We start from the raw sequence: 19,156 nt of genomic DNA on the forward strand, positions 1-19,156 counted from the left end.
ATTAGTAGTTCAGAAATTCAGGACAAAGTGTCATGAATTTCAAATTAGCAGCTCAAAAATTTAGGACACTAAGTCCTGAATTTCCAAATTCAGGATACTTAGTTCTGAAGTCCAAGAGTTTAAACCTCAAAATTCAAACTTCAGGACATAGTGTCCTAAGGTTCAAAAATTGTGTCCAGAAGTTCAAATCTTATGTCCTGAATTTTAAATTAGTAGTTCAGAAATTCAGGACACTTAGACCTGAATTTCAAATTAGCAACTCACAAATTCAGGACACCAAGTCTTGAATTTCCAAATTCAGGATACTTAATCCTGAAGTTTGGATGAATTGGCTAATCTTTAAATATATTATAAATTTTGGATATATTTTAAATAGCAGACTTAAAAATGGTTGTTACTGCACTTCGCCCTTAAAATGGCACCTCACCCTTAAAATAGCTATTGTCATACCCCTTTTTTTCTCCCTTAACCCTCTTTAAATAAGATAAAAAGATTTGTGAGCTTAAACGGGTTTCAACTTGAAAGTGACAAAGTTTGCTTGTTTAAAAGGAATTTTTCAGAGTCGCCACTTGACATGAATTTCGGTGAGCCAAAGTCACCGTTTAAAAAATAATTTTCCCTTAAAAATATTTTTAACTCTAAAAACATAGTCTACACCAGAACTCCAAGGGAGTTTATTTAATTCGGGGAGAAGGTGTTAGACATTGCCCGAGTCCCGTAATTAGAACGGCTGCATACCTGATCTAGTTTACTTTAAAGAATACTCAGATTGAGGTAGAAACACACAAAAGCAAAAATAAACATAAAAAAGCTCGAGGTCGCGGGCTAAGGGATTGGGCTCCAGGTTAGGCCGAATTGGGTTAATAAAAACCGAAATTTGAGCTCAAAATTGGGCAAACTTTCCTCCAAAACTAATTCAAAGTAGGATTCTTAAATCTGAAATTTATGGGCTTCAAAACCTTAATTCTTCCATGTAAAATAATACAAGATATACTATAAAATGAAACAATCAACACTAATTAATTAAAATAAAATACATTAGATTGTGAAACCATTTTTGGTGTTTCAAATTTATGTTCTAAATTTAAGATTGAAGATACAAATTCTATAAACTCAAATAAATATTAAAAATACTACAAATGCTAAAAAAAATAACTTTTAAAAATAGTGCGGGTCAAACTTACGTGGTTACAGCTGCCCCTCTTTGCTTGAAAACTCTAAGAGTTTTTATCAAAGAATTAAGTAAGCAACGTAATTGGTTCTGACCCGATACTTATTTAAAATAAAATAATGATGGATAAAAAGATTGTGATGGGACCCTGGTATCTGAGCTGCCTACATATCCTTGGTTATAAAGGAATCAGGCCACGTGTAGTTCAGAAGTAGGAGAGATGGAGAAGGATACCGAGGTGGAGTATATTAAGGTAACGAGCCGATTGAAGTGTCGTCGAGGTTCTGGTCTATGGTTCCTGTCATTACATAAAAAATAAAGCCAAATAAGATAAAAATTACAATAAAAACTACAAAATCATATCTATTCTTCTGTATTGAATCTTCTTGCGGTCTTGTTGTGTATCTCGAACTTTTGACTCACATTCTTAAGGTGAGCTTCTGGTACTTCGAACTTGAATTGAAAATGAAAGGATTGAAAATTTGACCATATTCTTCAGGGCGGCTCCCGGTGATTCTGACTTGAACTTGAAAATTTAAAATTGATCCTATTCTTCAGGCGGGCTCCTACTGTTTGGACTTGAAATAAACTTGAACTTGAAATAGACTTGAGCTTGAAACTAATTTCTAAAGTAAATACCCTCATTCTCCAGGTGGGTGCCTGACGTTCTGATCCGAACTTGAATTCATTTTGAAGTAAATACCCCCGTTCTCCAGGTGGATACCTGCTACTGACTTGAACTTGAAATTAACTCTAAACTGAATAACCTTGTTCTTCAGGTGGGCGCCTGCTATTAATGCTGAAATTTGAAATTAAATATGAAATAAATACCCCTGTTCTCTAGGTGGGTGCCTAAAATCACAACAAAAAAGACAAAACAAAGAAAACTTTCTACCCTAGTTTGTACTAGGAAAATTTGTGAGTGTTAGTTGAATTTCATTATCCAGGAAGGTCCTGAACACTTAATAAAATTAAATTCCATTATCCAGAAGGGTTCTGATAAATTTTAAAAATTAAATTTCATTATCCATGAGGGTCCTGAAAACTTAAAAATTAAATCCCACTATCGGGGAGGGTCTTGAAAACATGAAAATTAAATCCCATTATTCAGGAGGGTCCTGAAAACTTTTAAAATTTAAATCTCATTATCCAGGAGGGTCCTGAGACTTAAGAAATTAAATCTTATTTTCTAAGATCAAAAACTTAAAACTAAATCTCATTATCCATGAGGGTCCTAAAAACTTGAAAGTTAAAATCTATTCTCCATAAGAAAAGACTTAAGTCTAAATCGAACATTTTCAAATTAAAAATCCTATTTTTTAAGAGTGAAAACCTAAAGATTAAATCCTATTATCTAGGAGGGTCCTGAAAACTTGAAAGTTAAAATCCATTTTCTATAAACAAAACTTAAGACTGAATCCCATTGGTGTTGAGCATTTAAAGTTTAAAAATCCAATTTTAAAAGTGAAAACTTCAAAACATAGCATTTTAAAAATTAAATTTCATTTTCTAAAAACTTAAAACCAAATCCCTTTATCAACGAGGGCCCTGAGCATTTTAAAAACTAAATTCCATTTTCTAAAAACTTAAAACCAAATCTCATTATCCATGAGGGTCCTGAGGAGTCGAAAATGAGCTTACCTGTAACCTTGCTTCCCCCGTAGAGGTTACCTACAAACGAACAAAATTTTGTCCCTCTTTCAAACAAAGAAAAAATTGTGAGTTTGAAAACAAGGTGGTTAGTTTGTGGCATCGTTGCTGAAAGTGTCCTCTTTTGCAACTGTCATACTTCATTCTGATTGGCTGCTTCGACCTGACAAGAAGTTGTCTGACTTTTGACCACACCTTATTTATAGAAGCCTTTGAGTGATTGTATATCTTACCATTCATTTGATAACTATTGAACTTTATGTTTTTCAAAATTCAAGAATTACTTGATCATTTGAACTCAAGTTATCACCACATTGCTCCTTCTGATTCACGTCACTTGTGATGTGCTTGGCCGAACATCGCCTTGTGCAATCAAAAATCTAGTAGTAGAATTTAAAGTCTTTTCTTGCTTGTTTTAACAAAGACTAACTTGAAGGAGACTCAAACAAACAGAACCAAAAGAACGAAGCGAAGTGACTTTGGGCAAAAGGAGTAAAAAGAATTTGAACAAAAATGTGTATTTGGAGAAAAGAAGAAAAGAGACTTATCTGAGTGAATTAGTTGGATCCAATGATCATGACATGCATTTTGGACTGATCATCCAAATCTATCCCACCAATCTAACCTTCAGTGCGTGGCATGCCTTCATGCTATTAAATTGGGCTTCAACGACTCAACTCCTCCGTAAAGCCCACAACCTCATTCGACTTGTTATACCCCGAGGGGTTTTTACCATCAAGCCTCTCTCATTTTTTTATCTCTCAACTCATGGTCGCCTTATGGTGCCCGCGAGGATTTTCACCAATAAGACTCATTTTTATTCATTTTCTCTTTGTATCCATGAACAATGTATTAACCATGATGCAAGAAGATCAAACCCTTATCACACACTTGATTTGGCATCCTCAAAGATTTGATCGGAAGGTCTTTCTTTGGACCGTAATGTACGCTTTTAGACAGGGTTAGAAAGAAGGGATGGCATGAATGCTCAAAACAACTTAAGATGAAAGGGTTCAAAATTGTAACTTTTGGAATCAGATCTTTTACAAAACTAAAATTTCTGCCACAGTGTCTTTGAGTCTAGGGAATTTTGGATTTTTATTTTGGTGGGATCGAATCTCAAAGTAAGGCTTCCTACGTATCCTTAAAAGGAATCGGGTCGAACGTAGCTCCAACCTAAAAGTTGTTATGTTTTTGTTGGTTTTTTTTCTTTCCTTCTTTCTTTATTTCTTTTTCCTTTCCTTTTTTTTTTATTTTTTTTATTATTCTTCTTTTTTTCTTTTCTTTTTTTTCTCTTTCTTTCCCTTTTTTCTTTTGTTTTCTCTTTTTCATTTTCTAACTATATTTCTGATTCCAAAAGAGAGGTATGAAAGAAAATAAATTGAGGCTCAAAAGGGCTAGCAAAGGATAAAAGTGTTTGATAGCAGAATGACATGTCTTCATCCTACCTAACTTTGAAAATGTCAAGTACAAAACATGCGATTAAAGATGAGCGAAGAAATCATACATAACATCTCTTGACTACATCAGAATTGATAGCCATATCCACAACTTTTCCTTCTGTCTGTTAACTACAAAGCACCATATGGCAACACACTTGTCACAACAAACGGCCCCTGCCAGTTTGGGAAAAACTTGCCTTTAGCTTCAGCCTGATGTGGAAGGATGCGTTTCAATACTAGCTGGCCCACCTCAAATTTTTTAGGACGCACCTTCTTGTTGTATGCTCATGCCATTCTTTTCTAATACAACTGACCATGGCATACTACCGCCAACCTTTTCTCATCAATCAGACTCAATTGCTCTAGATGGATTTTGACCCACTCATCATCATTAATTTCAGTTTCCACGATGATCCGAAGGGATGGGATCTCAACCTCCGTAGGTATAATTGCCTCAGTTCCATATATTAACAAATAATGGGTTGCACCTAATGAAGTGCAAACAGTGGTGTGATAAGCCAGCAAAGCAAAAGGTAACTTTTCATGCCACTGCCTAGAACCTTGTACCATCTTACGAAGTATCTTCTTTATGTTCTTGTTATCAGTTTCAACAGCGTTATTTGCCTTGGAGCGATACAGAGTGGAATTTTGGTGCATCATCTTGAACTATTGCCATACCTCTTTCATCAGAAGACTGTTGAGATTAGCAGCATTATCTGTGATGATTACCTTTAGAATCCCGAACTGACAAATGATTTTTGAATGAACAAAATATACCACTTTCTTCTAGGTCACGGACTTGAAAGTCACTACTTCCACAATGGCCACCAGAATAAAACTTTTCACATTCGATGCTGTCGGCTTGATTGGTCCAATAACATCTATTCCCCAAGCAACAAAGGGCCAAGGTGCAGACATGGTGTGCAATTCAGATGGCGGAGAATGAATCAAATTACTGTGCACTTAGCATTGGTGACACTTGCAAAAAACGTTGATGCAATCTCGTTCCATGGTGAGCCAATAATAACCTGCTCGAATCTTTGCCAAGAAAAACCCGTTCATATATGGCCCGCAAACTCCATAATGTACTTCAGTCATGACAGTTGAAGCTTCTTTAGCATCCACGCACCTTAGCAGTCCCAACTCTGGAGTCCACTTTTACAAGATCTCCCCACTTAAGAAAAATCCACTAGCCAGACACTGAATAGTTCTCTTTTGATCACATGTCGCATGTACCGGGTATACCTCGGACTTGATGTATTTCGTAATGTCATGGAACAAAGGTTCACCATCAAGTTCTTCTTCAATCACATTACAATAAGCATGCTGATCACGAACTTGGATATGCAGAGGGTCAACGTAAGTCTTATCCGGATGGTGTAGCATTGACGCCAGAGTAGCCAAGGCATCGGCAATCTCATTATGAATCCTGGGAATATTCCTGAATTCAGCTGACTTGAATCGTTGACAAAGATCATGCAGACATTGTCGATACGGTATGAGCTTCAGATCCTGAGTTTCCCATTCTCCCTGAATCTGGTGAACCAACAAATCTGAAACTCCTAGAACTAATATTTCCTGAACTCCCATACCTGCAACTAACCTCAAACCCAGAATGCATGCTACGTACTCAACCATGTTGTTGGTGCAATAAAATGGAAGGTGGGTTGTTACAAGGTAGTGTTGCCATGTTTCAGAAATGAGTACAGCCCCTATTCCGACACCTTTCATATTAGATACTCCTTCAAAGAAGAGTTTCCAACCTGGCTTTTCATTATGATCAACCTCGTCAACATATAACACTTCTTCATTGGGAAAATAAGTCTTCAATGGCTCATATTCTTCGTCACCGGATTCTCGACCAAATGGTCGGCCAAGGCTTAGGCTTTCATTGCGGTCGAAGTCACATAGATAATATCAAACTCCATGAGTAAAATCTCCCACTTTACAAGTCTGCCTATGGGCATAGGCTTCTGAAAGATATACTTTAGAGGATCCATGTGAGAAATGAGGTAAGTAATGTAGGACAAAAGATAATGCTTCTACTTTTATGCCACCCAAGTCAGGGCGCAACATGTCCTTTCAAGAAGAGTATACTTAACCTCATAAGGAGTGAACTTCTTACTGAGATAATAGATTGCTTGCTCCTTCTTTCCTGCGATGTCATGTTGACCCACTACGCAGCCAAAAGAATTATCCAGGACTGCCAAATAGAGGATTAAAGGTTTTCCAAGCTCAGGTGGGACATACACAGGTGGGTTTGATAGGTACCTCTTGATCTTATCAAATGCTTCTTGACACTCTCAGTCCACTTGACCACAGCATTCTTCTTCAGTAACTTAAAAATGGGCTCACAAGTTGTCATGAGTTGAGAAATAAACATGCTGATGTAGTTTAGTCTTCCAAGCAGGCTCATCACCTCAATTTTATTCTTTGGCGGTGGTAACTCTTGGATGACTTTTATCTTCGACGGATCTAACTCAGTACCGCGTTGACTAACCACGAATCCTAACAGCTTCCTGTACAGGACACTAAATGCACATTTTGCTGGATTAAGCTTGAGGTTATACTTGCGGAGCCTTTCAAAAATAATTCTCAAATCCTTGACATGGTCAGACTACTTCTTTGACTTTATGATCACATCATCCACATAAACCTCAATCTCCATATGTATCATGTCATGAAATATGGTAGTCATCGCCCTCATATAAATTGACCCAACATTCTTCAAATCAAATGGCATTACTCGGTAGCAATATGTTCCTCATGGTGTGATGAACGTTGTCTTTTCTGCATCTTCCTCATACATCGGGATCTAGTGATATCTCGTGTAGCAATCCACAAAAGACCCAATCTCATACTTGGCACAATTATCAATCAGAATGTGAATGTTCGGTAAAGGAAAATCATCCTTTGGGCTTGCCTTGTTAAGATCGCAATAATCAACACATACCCTGCCCATACCATCCTTCTTTGGTAGTGGCACAACATTAGCTAACCAAGTAGGATATTGAGTGACCCGAATGACCTTTGCCCCAAGTTGCTTTGTGATTTCTTCTTTATTCTTCACACTCATGTCAGTCTCAAACTTTCATAACTTCTTCTTAACAGGATGGAATACAGGATCAGTTGGCAATTTATGAACTATCAAGTCAGTACTTAAGCTCGGCATATCTTCATACTACCATGCAAAGACATCTTTGTACTCAAACAGTATTTTGATTATTTCCTCCTTGACTTGCGATTCCAGATGCACACTTATCTTTGTCTCCCTGACATTGTCTTGATCTCCTAAATTGATTGCTTCACTTTCATTTAAATTAGGCTTTGGTTTCTCTTCAAAATATTTTAGCTCTTCACTTATTTCCTCAAATGCTGCTTTTTCATCATATTTAACTTCCTCATATTTTACTTCTTGGTCCATTATTTCAATATTAGACTGGCGTTTAAGACTTTGCAAAAAAATTCTCATGCATGTCGTGTAATTAGAACCAGTATAAAAAGAAATGTACAAAAGAAAAACGAAAATTAAACACTATTAGGAATAACGGAAAACAGAAAATTGCATTTCATTGAAAATAAAAGGATAGAAGGGTTTGAACATCAAAACAAGCGAAAATAAAAATCTGGATTACAATCCTGGAATAACCTAGATAACAGAAAGGAAAACGAAGCAAACTACCAAAACTCCTTCCGGGTGGGGAGAGGAGTAGCTTCCCAATTGCTAAGCTTTGCATTTGGCCCAACGAGCTACACATCTACGTTACTAGAACCTTCCCCAATTTCTGCTAAATTAACCTAATCAAACAGACTGTGGAACCTCTTGATCAGCTCTTCATCAACATCGATTACAGGTTTCGGGACTGATGATATTAGATGTTTTGCGGCCCTGGCTCAACAAAAGACTTGGAGACATGTGGAACAGGCCTGGGGAGCGACTATACCTTTTGTTCCTACTTTTAGCACTTTTTACGTCCTTCTCTGAAGGCGTGAATCCCAAACTAAATGTACCAAAATTATCACATGGGTACACTGGAAGCACAATACCTGTAGAGATGAACCCAGACCTTTACCCAGCAGAAAACCATTCTTCAACATTTCATTTGCTACCATGACAGACACTGAGGATAGCCTCGTACCTGGAATGCATTCTGCCTTAGGAATCTTCTCAACAGACACTGTTTCAAAAGTTTGGTGGACCCAAGGTCCTTTATCATCTTCAGCTTCAATAAATGGTACATACAGATCATTATAAGCAGATATGTCCTCATCACCGTGCACAACTATTTCCCGCATGTCCCATTCGAACTTTACCATTTAATGCAGAGGAGAAGGGACTGCCTTAGCCGCGTGTATCCAAGGCCTGCCCAACAATAAATTGTAGGAGACAGTCATATCTCGTACTTGAAATTCCATAGTGAACTCAACAGGCCCTATCGACAATTCTAGCATTATATCACCGATAGAATCTTTCCCTCCCCCATCAAAGCCTCGAACACATACACTGTTTATGTGGATTCTTTCGGTGCCAAAGTTTAACTTTTGCAGAGTAGACAAAGGGCAAATATTTGCACTAGAGCCGTTATCAACCAGTACCCTCGAGACAACAGAATTCTCGCACGTCACCATGAGATAAAGAGCTCGGTTGTGTTATGTACATGTGCCTCATTCAAAATCTTCATCAGGGCTTTGTGGTGGTCATCTGAATGTATCAGTAAACACAAAAGAGAGATATGAGTCGGTGTTTTCCTTAATTGCTCTATAGTGGAATAGTCTTGTGCTTGTATCTTTTTCATGAACTCTTCAGCCTCTTCTTCGGTGACCGGCTTCTTTACTGAGATTTGTCTATCTTTGAACGGCTTGTCCTTCCTCAATTCTTCTAGGGTAAAACACCTTCCAGAATGAGTCAGTCCTCTAGTCTCATTGACTTCTTCCTCTACTTCTTTCCATTTATACGTCACTATTACTCGTTTGTAGTTCCACGGGACATCCTTTGTATCAACCACTCCCAATTGGGTCACTGTCTTAATAACAACAGGGGTAATGGGATCCCCTTTCACGATTGCAATAGGATTGCTTGGTATCCCTGGCACAACCACTTTCGGCTTTTCCTGACTTGCCCCAACATCCTTCGAAGGCAATTTCACAACCAACATATGTGGCTTCACGTTGATCATGCCTAGTTTCTCTGTCACCCCTTTAACTATCAAGGGCATTGATTTTGTAGAGTTTAGAGCATTAATTTAATTACCTTCACTAGCACGAATCATCATGACAGACTTGGAAGAATTCCCGGACTCCCCATCCTTATGAACCATTTCAAACATGTGTGTCTCTGCATGGGCTGGCAAAGGATTTTGGTTGATGTTTGGCGCATCCGGGCTCTGTAAATTTTATTTGTATCAATAAGCTCTTGTATTGCTCTTTTCAAATGCCAACATTTCTCTATATCATGCCCCGGGGCATCAGAACAATATGCGTACCTCAGAGAATAATCAAGGTTCTTTGGGGCTACATTTGGTATCATTGCCTCAGTCGGCCTCAACACGTCCAATTTCCTCAACCTTTGAAACAAAATGGCGTAGGACTCTCCCAGAGGGGTAAAGGTCTCTTTCCGCTGCTGCCTTTCTTTGGGGGTGGATTTGGTATCTTGCTCGACTTGAGTCCCTCTTCCACTATTTCTCCCATCTTTACCACATCGTTAAAGACTTACCCATGGCTGAGATAAAGTTGCCAAAGTAAGTAGGCTTTTGGGCTTGAAGAAAGTACTTGACCATCTCGTCTTCTTCCATCGGAGAATTGACCCGGGCAGCTTGTTCTCTCCATTTGAGCCCGTATTCCCTAAAGCTTTCATTAGGCTTTTTTTTCTATCTTGGTCAGGGACAGGAGATCCGGGACAATGTCTACATTGTACTAAAAGTTTCAGGCAAAGGCCTAAGCCATATCGTCCCTGTATACCACCTGCTAGAATCTTGACGGGTGTACTATTCCAGAGCGGCCCCACTCAAACTCTGACTGAAATAGGCCATCAATAGCTTGTCCTTCCCACCAGCGCCTCTCATCTTACTGCAATAACCTCTCAAATGGGCCACAGGATCTCTATGTCCGTCATACACATCAAACTTTGGCATCTTGAACCTAGCAGGTAGTTGGAAGTCAGGGAACAAGCATAAGTCCTTGTAAGACACACTTACTTGGCTCCCTATTCCTTGCATGTTCCTCAAAGACTGCTCTAGACTCTTCACCTGCCTGGATCTCTCATCTTGCTCCACATTCTTAGCGGGCTTTTCAGTTTTAATGGGAGGTTCGAAGTGAGGGGTATAGCAATAGGGATTCGGGACCTTTAAAGTTGGTTCTGGAGCATAGTATTGGGCATCAGGAACTTTGAACGTGGGTTCACTAGAAGATCGATGGATGGTAGCTTGTGGAGGGGCTACAAAAACAAGAGTGGATATTGGAGCGGGATATGAGGTTATTTTGACTAGTGGAGTATGAAAAGGTTGGGACAAGGTGCTAGGATAGTTGTGGTAAGGGGTAAAGCCTGGTTCATGTTGTGGGGAAAGATCAACAGTAGTGGGAATCTGGACTTGCGATGGTGGTGGGATGGTGGCAGGGTTTTCAGTGTAGCTAGAGGGAAATGAGGATGGAGGCTGCCCACTTATCCAAGCTTGATACATCTCTGCCATCTGTTGTTTCAACCTTTGGACCTCTTCTTTCAATTCAGATTCTGACTCCACAATCTCTCTTGACGGATCAACAACGCATGTGTCCAATTCCTTACTAGTCATGGCTGCCTTGCTCTTTGACCTAGTATTGTATGGATGACTCGCCAGAATGTCACAAACTAACCACTTTCCTCCATGATAACAATGAAAATAATAGAAAGGAGAAAAACAAAGCCAACATATTACCGTTAGGGCATTTGTCAGATCATAATATCACATTACGTGTGATGCACCTAGCAGCAATTAACAGTTCTAGAATGACTTTGAGGGTCACAGGGTCATATGGCATCATCCCAATTTGCTCCTTCCAACCGTCCTCTTTTATTTTCTTTTAACACTCTTTGGTTTACCTCTTTTTCTTTCTGCTTATCATTCTTTTCTTTTCTTTTCTCTCATTTCTCACATCCCAGAACTTCATCCTTTTTTTCTTTAATTTCAAAAATAATTCGATCGAACCCGATATAAGTTGCCTACGTATCATGCTCCACATGAATCATACCAAGCGTAGTTCTAGAAAAGTGATGAACAAAATAAACGGAAAAAAACAAAAAAGTCTTTTTTGAAGTTTTTTTTCATTAATTGTTTTTTGGTTTTCAAATACAAAATCGAAAGTACGATAAAAAAAGACTCGACGAACTCAACTAGACTACGACAGACTCTGACACTACCTAGACGACTTAATACTACTAAATAAGACTAGAAATAAAAGACAACATAAAACGGATTCAAAAAATATTACTAAAATGCCTACTCAAGCAGCTCCTGAATGCGACGGCCCTGGCTGGGATGGTCCTAAGGCGTCTGTCATGCTCAGGCTCTGTAACATGCCCCATAAAGATGCACCAATACTGGGAATAAGGGTCTTGGCGTGTGCCCCCGTCTCCTAAATGTTGATCCTAAAAAGATGTTGACCATGCTGCTCCACACTTGTTAACAAACCTGCTAACTAGGACCCTAACAACTCAAGCCTACCCCAAGGATCTGGATCCAAAGCCTCCTAAGAATCATATGTCTGAACTGCTCAATCCCTGAGTTGTGCCGGTAATGGGGTACTGACTCCTGATGGAACAGACTACAACCAAATCAAGTACTCATGAGTACATTCGGGCTTGCCTGCCAATGTCCTCTACTAATGTATTCTTTCTCATCTTCTTTGCATTGTTCCAATATTACACGTACTTGATCTCATCAACCGTCTTTTTGCTAAAATTCATGATGTGCCTTCAAAGATTCAGAGTTGGCGACTCCCCTTTCCTTCTACCCAATTGTCGCATCACCCTAATCGGCATGTATACACTGACACACCTAAGTCCTATTTACATCAAGAAAGGTTGCATGCGACATCCTACTAAGATCTCATCTAAAGGAAGCCAAAGGTAGGTCCACAAAACATTCCCACTTGTACTCAACCTTAAAAACTCAATCCAACCCATGACGCCTACTAGATATGTAAATTTAGGAGACTTCATCATACGCTCAATGTATACCACTCGATCACACAAAGTACGGTTGATGGGACAAAGTAAGAAAGCGGTGTGTAATTGCTCTATCATCCACAATTGTAGCAAAATGTTACTCCCCTCAAAAAACCTAACACCTCCCCTAACCTCACTAAGGGTTCGATACAACTCCATCAAGATTATTGGCACAGCGGTAACGGTTTTGCGCTGTTTCTCATGAAATAATGCCATCACTACTGATTGCAACCGGGTGCTAATATGCCTCCCGTCCAAAGGAAACACCAATATACCCAACAAAGCAAGGTTAATGCTTCAAGACGACATCTTTGACACTTTGCCTTAGTCATGCAAAACTCATCCCAAAAGACATCAAAGCCATTTTGAGACCCAAATCTAGCAACCAAATACTCCAAAGATATCCAAGACTGCTCGAGGCATCCCAAATGTTTATTGTCTTTAAGGAACAAATCACTAAGGAATCTAGTTCTAGAGTGATCTCAGGGAAGTATCATGTCTTTGCCTATGTAACTTATGCGAGTGAGACCAGACATTTCTGACAGTGTAGGAGTTATTTCACACTCTCCAAATCTAAAAATCATATTCTACGGGTCCCAGTAGGTAAACATTACCTTTACTAAATCTGGGCGAGGTGTGACATCAAGAAGTGAAGTGAGGGTGCCCAACTTATTCATTAACTCGGGTTGTTCTAACAGGGAAAATATTTTCCACCACTTGACCAACTTCCTTGGAATCTTCACTACCATCAACACTTTGGATAGAATTAGTGGGTCCATACTTGAATGAAGAGAATACAGTTAGTGACTCAAGGCACTATGTGACACCACTACACCTCCTATTGGACACATGCAAGACATGATTGGGCTATTTTTGCAAAGTGGCCTACGTGACCAAGGGTGGATATTAGTGAAAACTCAACAAAAAGGTGACCTCTAAGACATGGAAATACATCACTAAGGCTTATATGGATTCAAATTCCCAGTAATCATAGTCCGCAAAAGTACCCATTTTGCAAAAACTACCATTATGACCAAATGCGGCTAGAGATGCAAATTCAACAAGGACGGACCTTAAAGTAATATGACACCTAGTTGTGGACTCAAGATTCTAATACATGGGTCACTGAATTACTTTTGCGAAAATGGCCCCGCTTTGCAAGAACGGTCGATGTGGCCAAAAGTGGCTAGACATGCAAATTCAACAAGGACGGGCCCTAAAATAAGGAGACACATAATGGTGGGTTCAAGAATCTAAGACACGGATCACGGAATCACTTTTGCGAAAATAACTCCATATTGCAAGAACGACCGATGTGGTCAAAAGTGGCTAGACATGCAACACTTGGCTACAATCCCGTAAATCAAGACCTTGAGACTCACTAGGAAGATGAGAAAAGATCGGACGTTATGTGGGTTTCTTAGTTATCCCGCCCCGAAAGACAAGAATCAGGCACGCGTAGTTTGGGAGGATTGGATATGGGAGAAAGCTTTGAAAAATGTAACTGATTTGGAAAAAAAACTCTTTCTTTTTATCTTTTTGAAAAATGATAGAAAGTGTAAAATCTTTTTTTTTTTCTTTTTTTAATCTTTCTATAAAACTGGGCAAGAAAACTAAAAGTGATAAAACCCTCAATATTCTCTCTTACTTCATTGTTCTACCCTTCTTTCCCAAACATCAGTCCGCCAAGTGACCTTTCTACCCTCAAAGATGCAATATTTAGCACATAGAATGATTCAATGTCCTTATGGGCCAGCGGGCCCATTTGGTTGGAGAGGCTTCCTACAAAGGAACACGGTACCTAGGACCGGTCCCTGCTAGGTCATAATGATATGATGCACATAGTCGTGACCTAAAGGCTGACTTACGTTTGGGGTTCACTAACAAGGCAAGTCGGGGGAGTGTATGGTTAATGGTGGCTGCTCAAGCTTTTCACCCACTCCATACGTCTGACGGCCCCCCTCATAAAATAAGGGTGACTCAACAAAGATTTTGTGTACATGGAGCATACTACGAGACTTGTTGGAGAAAGAATTGACCTAGGGTTATGCAAATGATGACAGTTATAAAGTAGTAACATATAAAGGAAAAATTGCAAACACAAAAACAACTAGCAAATAAAATAAAACAAAATAAGAAACAAACAAAGCAAATAAAGAACATAAAAAATCTCAACCAAATATTCTAAAAAGTTAACAAGATCTAGTACCAGCTCGAACCTGCAAGTCCCTAGCTGAGTCGCCAAAGTTGTCACACCCCATTTTTTACCCTTAACCTTCTTTAAATAAGATAAAAAGATTTGTGAGCTCAAAAGGGTCTCAATTTGAAAGTGACAAAGTTTGCTTGTTTAAAAGGGATTTTTCAGAGTCACCACTTGACATGGATTTTGGTGTACCAAGTCACCGTTTAAAAAATAATTTTCCCTTAAAAATATTTTTTACTCTAAACATAATCTGCACCAGAAATCCAAGTAAGGGGGTTCATTTAGCTCGGGAAGAAGGTGTTAGGCATTCCACGAGTCTCGTAACTAGTACGGTTGCATACCTGATCTAGTTGGCTTTAAGAAATACTCATATTGAGATAGAAACACACAAAAGTAAAAATAAACACAAAAGAGGCTCGAGGTCGCGGGCTAAGGGATTGGGCTCAAGGTTAGGCCGAATTGGGCTAATAAAAACCGAAATCTGAGCTCAAAATTAGGTAAACCTTCCTCCAAAATTAATTCAAAGCAAGCTTCTTAAATCTGAAATTTATGGGATTCAAAACCTTAATTCTTCCTTCTAAAATAATACAAGATATACTATAAAATGCAAAAATCAACACTAATTAATTAAAATAAACTACATTATATTGTGAAACTATTTTTGGTGTTTTCAAATTTATGTTCTAAAATTAAGTTTGAAGATAAAAATTCTATAAACTCAAATAAATATTAAAAATACTACAAATGCTAAAAATAACTTTTAAAAATTATGCGGGTCAAAAATTACGTGCTTACATAAGTTTCTTAATAATAACACATATTTTGCTCTATGTGATGCCTTAAAAGTGGTAAAAGATGTTGCATGGTGCATACTATAATGTGCATATTAGTATTGAATTGAGTAGGTTTAATAATGCTCTTACAGTTTGCGGGGAGGCCCATATTTTTCCTCTTCTGTTAAACTAGTAACATAATTAGGCGAATTAGTATTAAAATTTTATCAGCTGGTATATTTTTGAAATTAAGGACGTTTTTTGGCTCTTTTATTAACGGAAGGGGCAAGACTAGCCCAAAGTGATAACGAAGGGCAAATGCCTTGAATTTCGTGTACTTTTTTTTTTGGTAATAATCTGTGAATATTACCATAACAACCAAAAGCTTTACGCACTAAGGAGCATCAAGAGTACTAGGAACTTCCCAGTGCATCAGGACCTCAAGAAAAACATAATTAGTATATACATGAACGAATTACAAAAATCTGCTAACCAAAACTTGACATTTCCTTGCTCTCCTCGACTCTGCACGCATGTTAATCCTCTGTTTGAGTTCTTTTTGAATTTGACCAATACAAAAATCAGTGTTAAAGCTAACTTCTCTGAAAATCTTCCAGTTCCTACCTTGCCATGTGTGATAAACCATAGCACCAATAATAGCTACTGCTACTTCCTTTCTAAATTGCCTCCAATGCCTTCGTCTAATCCACTGCAAGGTCTCAAAGGGAATACCTGACCAACTTGTTAATGCCCCCTTCAAAGAACTTACCCAGCTACAATCTGCAAACAAGTGTTGGTGAGTCTCTAGGACACCTATATCACACAAACAACACCATGTGTCATTAGCAATAGGAATATGCAGCTTCAGTAATCTTTCCTTGGTTAGCAGCTTTTGTTGGTTGGCTAACAACAACAGAACTCTCTGCTTGGGTAACATAACACCACTCCAGATCAAGTCCACCTCCCAAAATCTTGACATTTATCTTGCATTGCAAATAACTGCTATCATTAGCAGTTAGTGTATGTGTGCTTCCATTATACCAATGTACCACATTGTGCTTTAGCCCATTAAACTTCTTCCAATACCAACTGCAATCTATAGGCGGTTGATGATCTCATATATTCCTATATGATGTCATATAAATGTCATGTACCCACCTGACCCACAGTACATCCTTTTTGTCACCAGTTGCTATAGTAGTTTGCCTACTGCTGCCACATTTCATAGTTTACATCCCTTAATATTTAACCCTCAAAAATTCTTGGGTTTACAGATTATATCCCAAGACACTAGTGCCGATTTCCTATGCCCTTCAGTACTCTCTACACTTTCTACCAATATCATTTATAACACTTTGTGGAAGTATGAACACAACTCCCAAAAACTTATAAACAGAAAAGATGACAGCATTAATAACTTGCAGTCTACCAGCATAAGAAAGCTATTTAGGATAACCAAAATTAATCCTCTTTGTAATCTTCTCCATTAACTTATGACATTCAACTTTACTCCATTTCTTAGAATATAAAGGTAATCCAAGGTATCTCATAGGTAATGTTCCAATTGAGAATCATGTAGTGCTCAAAATTGTCTGATGCAATTCATCATCAATCCCTGCTAAGAAGATATTTGACTTGTCAAGGATATCCACCAAACCAGATACTTCATGAAAGTGGTTGACAGCCTCTATCACCCTGTGTATGGACTTGAGATTGCCTTTACAGAACAACATTAAGTCATCTGCAAAGATGAGAGGGGTGAGCTTTGTACTCTTGCACATAGGATGGTACTGGAAATAAGGGAGGTCACTCATTCTCCTTAGCACTCTAGTTATGTACTCCATGACCAACACAAATAAAAGTGGAGGCATGGGGTTTCCTTGCATGAGTCCTCTCTTCCTATCAAAGAAGCCATATCCAACACTATTTACTTTAACTATAAATGTAGTAGTTGTAACACACATCATGATCAGTTGTACAAATGGTATGGGAAATCCATAGCCTTTAAGTACCTCTTCCAGAAACTCCTAGCTAACCATGTCATATGCTTTCTTAGATTATTTTTTATCAAACACCTTGGAGTAGTCTTACTATTATAATGCCTGAATAGGTCATGACAGATAAGTACATTATGAATAAGTGATCTCCCATCAATAAAGCTGCTTGATTATCAGCAACAAGCACTAATATGGCTTTCCTTAGTCTCTTACATGCATTTGTAGATGACATTTCAACATGATACAGGCCTAAATTGACTAGCCAATAGGGGTTGTCTACCTTGGAATAAGAGCAATGATAGTGGAATTGATATGTGTAAACAGCTGACCATTCTCAAAAAATTCCAATATAACATTTTTCACCTCTTCCCCAATAATGGACCGTGAGGCTTTGTAGAATCTACTCCCATAGCCATCTGGACCAGGGATCTTAGTCTCCTCTATACCAATTATGGCAACCTTAACCTCAGCAGTTGTGTATGGCCTAACTAACTGCATCAGTTGTGCAGTTGTTAGTGTCTGCTCATTTCTCAAGAAACTTTGAAAGGCTTGTACCCTATTCCTACCTCTTGTCCCTAAAAGCTCCTACTAATAATCCACAAAGATTGTTGATGTGTCTTCTTGGTTAGTTTGTACCCTCATTTGATTGTTTGTTAACTAAATTATGGCTTGTTGTAATTTTTTGTGTTTGACCACAGAAAAGAAGTATCTGTTATTATCATCACTCAATTTAATCCATGTATCTTGACTCTTTTGTTGCAAGAAAACTTCAGCAAGATAAGAAAATTTCCTAAAATTGTGGAACTTCTTTTGTTCTTCTTCCTGCAGCCTTGTATCCAAGGGGTTACTATGTAGTGTTGTTTGTGCTCTGGCAAGGGCCAGTCTATCTTCATCAGCAATATATATAATGTTGTTGAAGTACCTTCTGTTTAGATCCCTCAACTTGTATTTTAACATTTTTAACTTCCTCACTACTTTAAACATGTTGCAACCTTGCACTGGCTGGTTCCATCCCTCCTTCACCACTTCTAGGAAGTTAGGATGAGTAGCCCACACATTGCAATACTTGAAGTCTTCTTTAGCTCTCTTGTGTACATTAAGAGGAGTTAGCTTGAGTAGACAATTGTCACTTATTCCTTCATTCAGGTATTCTGCACTGAAACTAGGCATAGAATTTAGCCAGTTAAGTTGATAAATACCCAGTCAATCTTGGATAAAATCCTATTGTCTCCATGTTTGTCATTTCATGTATATCTGCTTCTACTTGTAGGCAATTCTATCAGCTCACAGTTCTCTACACACTAGTGAAAATCTACAATCTCAGCCATTATTATAGAGTTCCCTCATATTCTATCTTCAATGTTCAAGACAGAGTTGAAATCACCCATAACTATCCACGGGCTATTCACACCCCTACACATTGTTTCTAAATAGCACCATAAGCTTCTTCTTTCTTCCTTAGTATTAAAAGCATACACTATTGTCAACACAAAAGTAACATGCATGCTAACATGATTCACCTGGCAGGTAACTGCTTGTGCATTCTTAGTCAGTAGGTCAACCTTGAAACAATCATGTCTCCAAGCCACCCATTGTCACGATCCAAAATTCCCACCTTAGGGACCATGATGGTGCCTAACATTTCACTTGCTAGGCAAGCCAATGTTAGAATATAATTAGCCATTTTTAACAAAATTTTAGATTAACTAATAATAAGAAA

General features: G+C 38.4%; 2 protein-coding genes across 2 annotated transcripts in view; both read right to left on the reverse strand.

Annotated features, from left to right (window-relative positions):
- LOC138896222 (uncharacterized) overlaps positions 1-7,339 on the reverse strand; it is a 38,517-nt gene extending 31,178 nt beyond the window's left edge. Inside the window, exons 1-5 of the mRNA XM_070181009.1 lie at positions 7,125-7,339; positions 6,535-6,782; positions 6,366-6,439; positions 5,509-5,799; positions 4,598-4,929 (exon numbers count right to left, since the gene is read on the reverse strand). Coding sequence (XP_070037110.1) covers positions 4,598-4,929; positions 5,509-5,799; positions 6,366-6,439; positions 6,535-6,782; positions 7,125-7,339 — 1,160 coding nt within the window. The remainder of the gene's footprint in view (positions 1-4,597; positions 4,930-5,508; positions 5,800-6,365; positions 6,440-6,534; positions 6,783-7,124) is intronic.
- Positions 7,340-15,914: 8,575 nt separating this feature from the next.
- Positions 15,915-16,418, reverse strand: LOC138896223 (uncharacterized). The gene has a single exon (XM_070181010.1). The coding sequence runs from the start codon at positions 16,416-16,418 to the stop codon at positions 15,915-15,917; it is 504 nt and encodes a 167-aa protein (XP_070037111.1).
- Between the last annotated feature and the right edge of the window lie 2,738 nt (positions 16,419-19,156).

This window comes from Nicotiana tomentosiformis, chromosome 7, assembly GCF_000390325.3.
Source record: "Nicotiana tomentosiformis chromosome 7, ASM39032v3, whole genome shotgun sequence".
In the NCBI taxonomy this organism is placed as follows: Eukaryota; Viridiplantae; Streptophyta; class Magnoliopsida; order Solanales; family Solanaceae; genus Nicotiana; species Nicotiana tomentosiformis.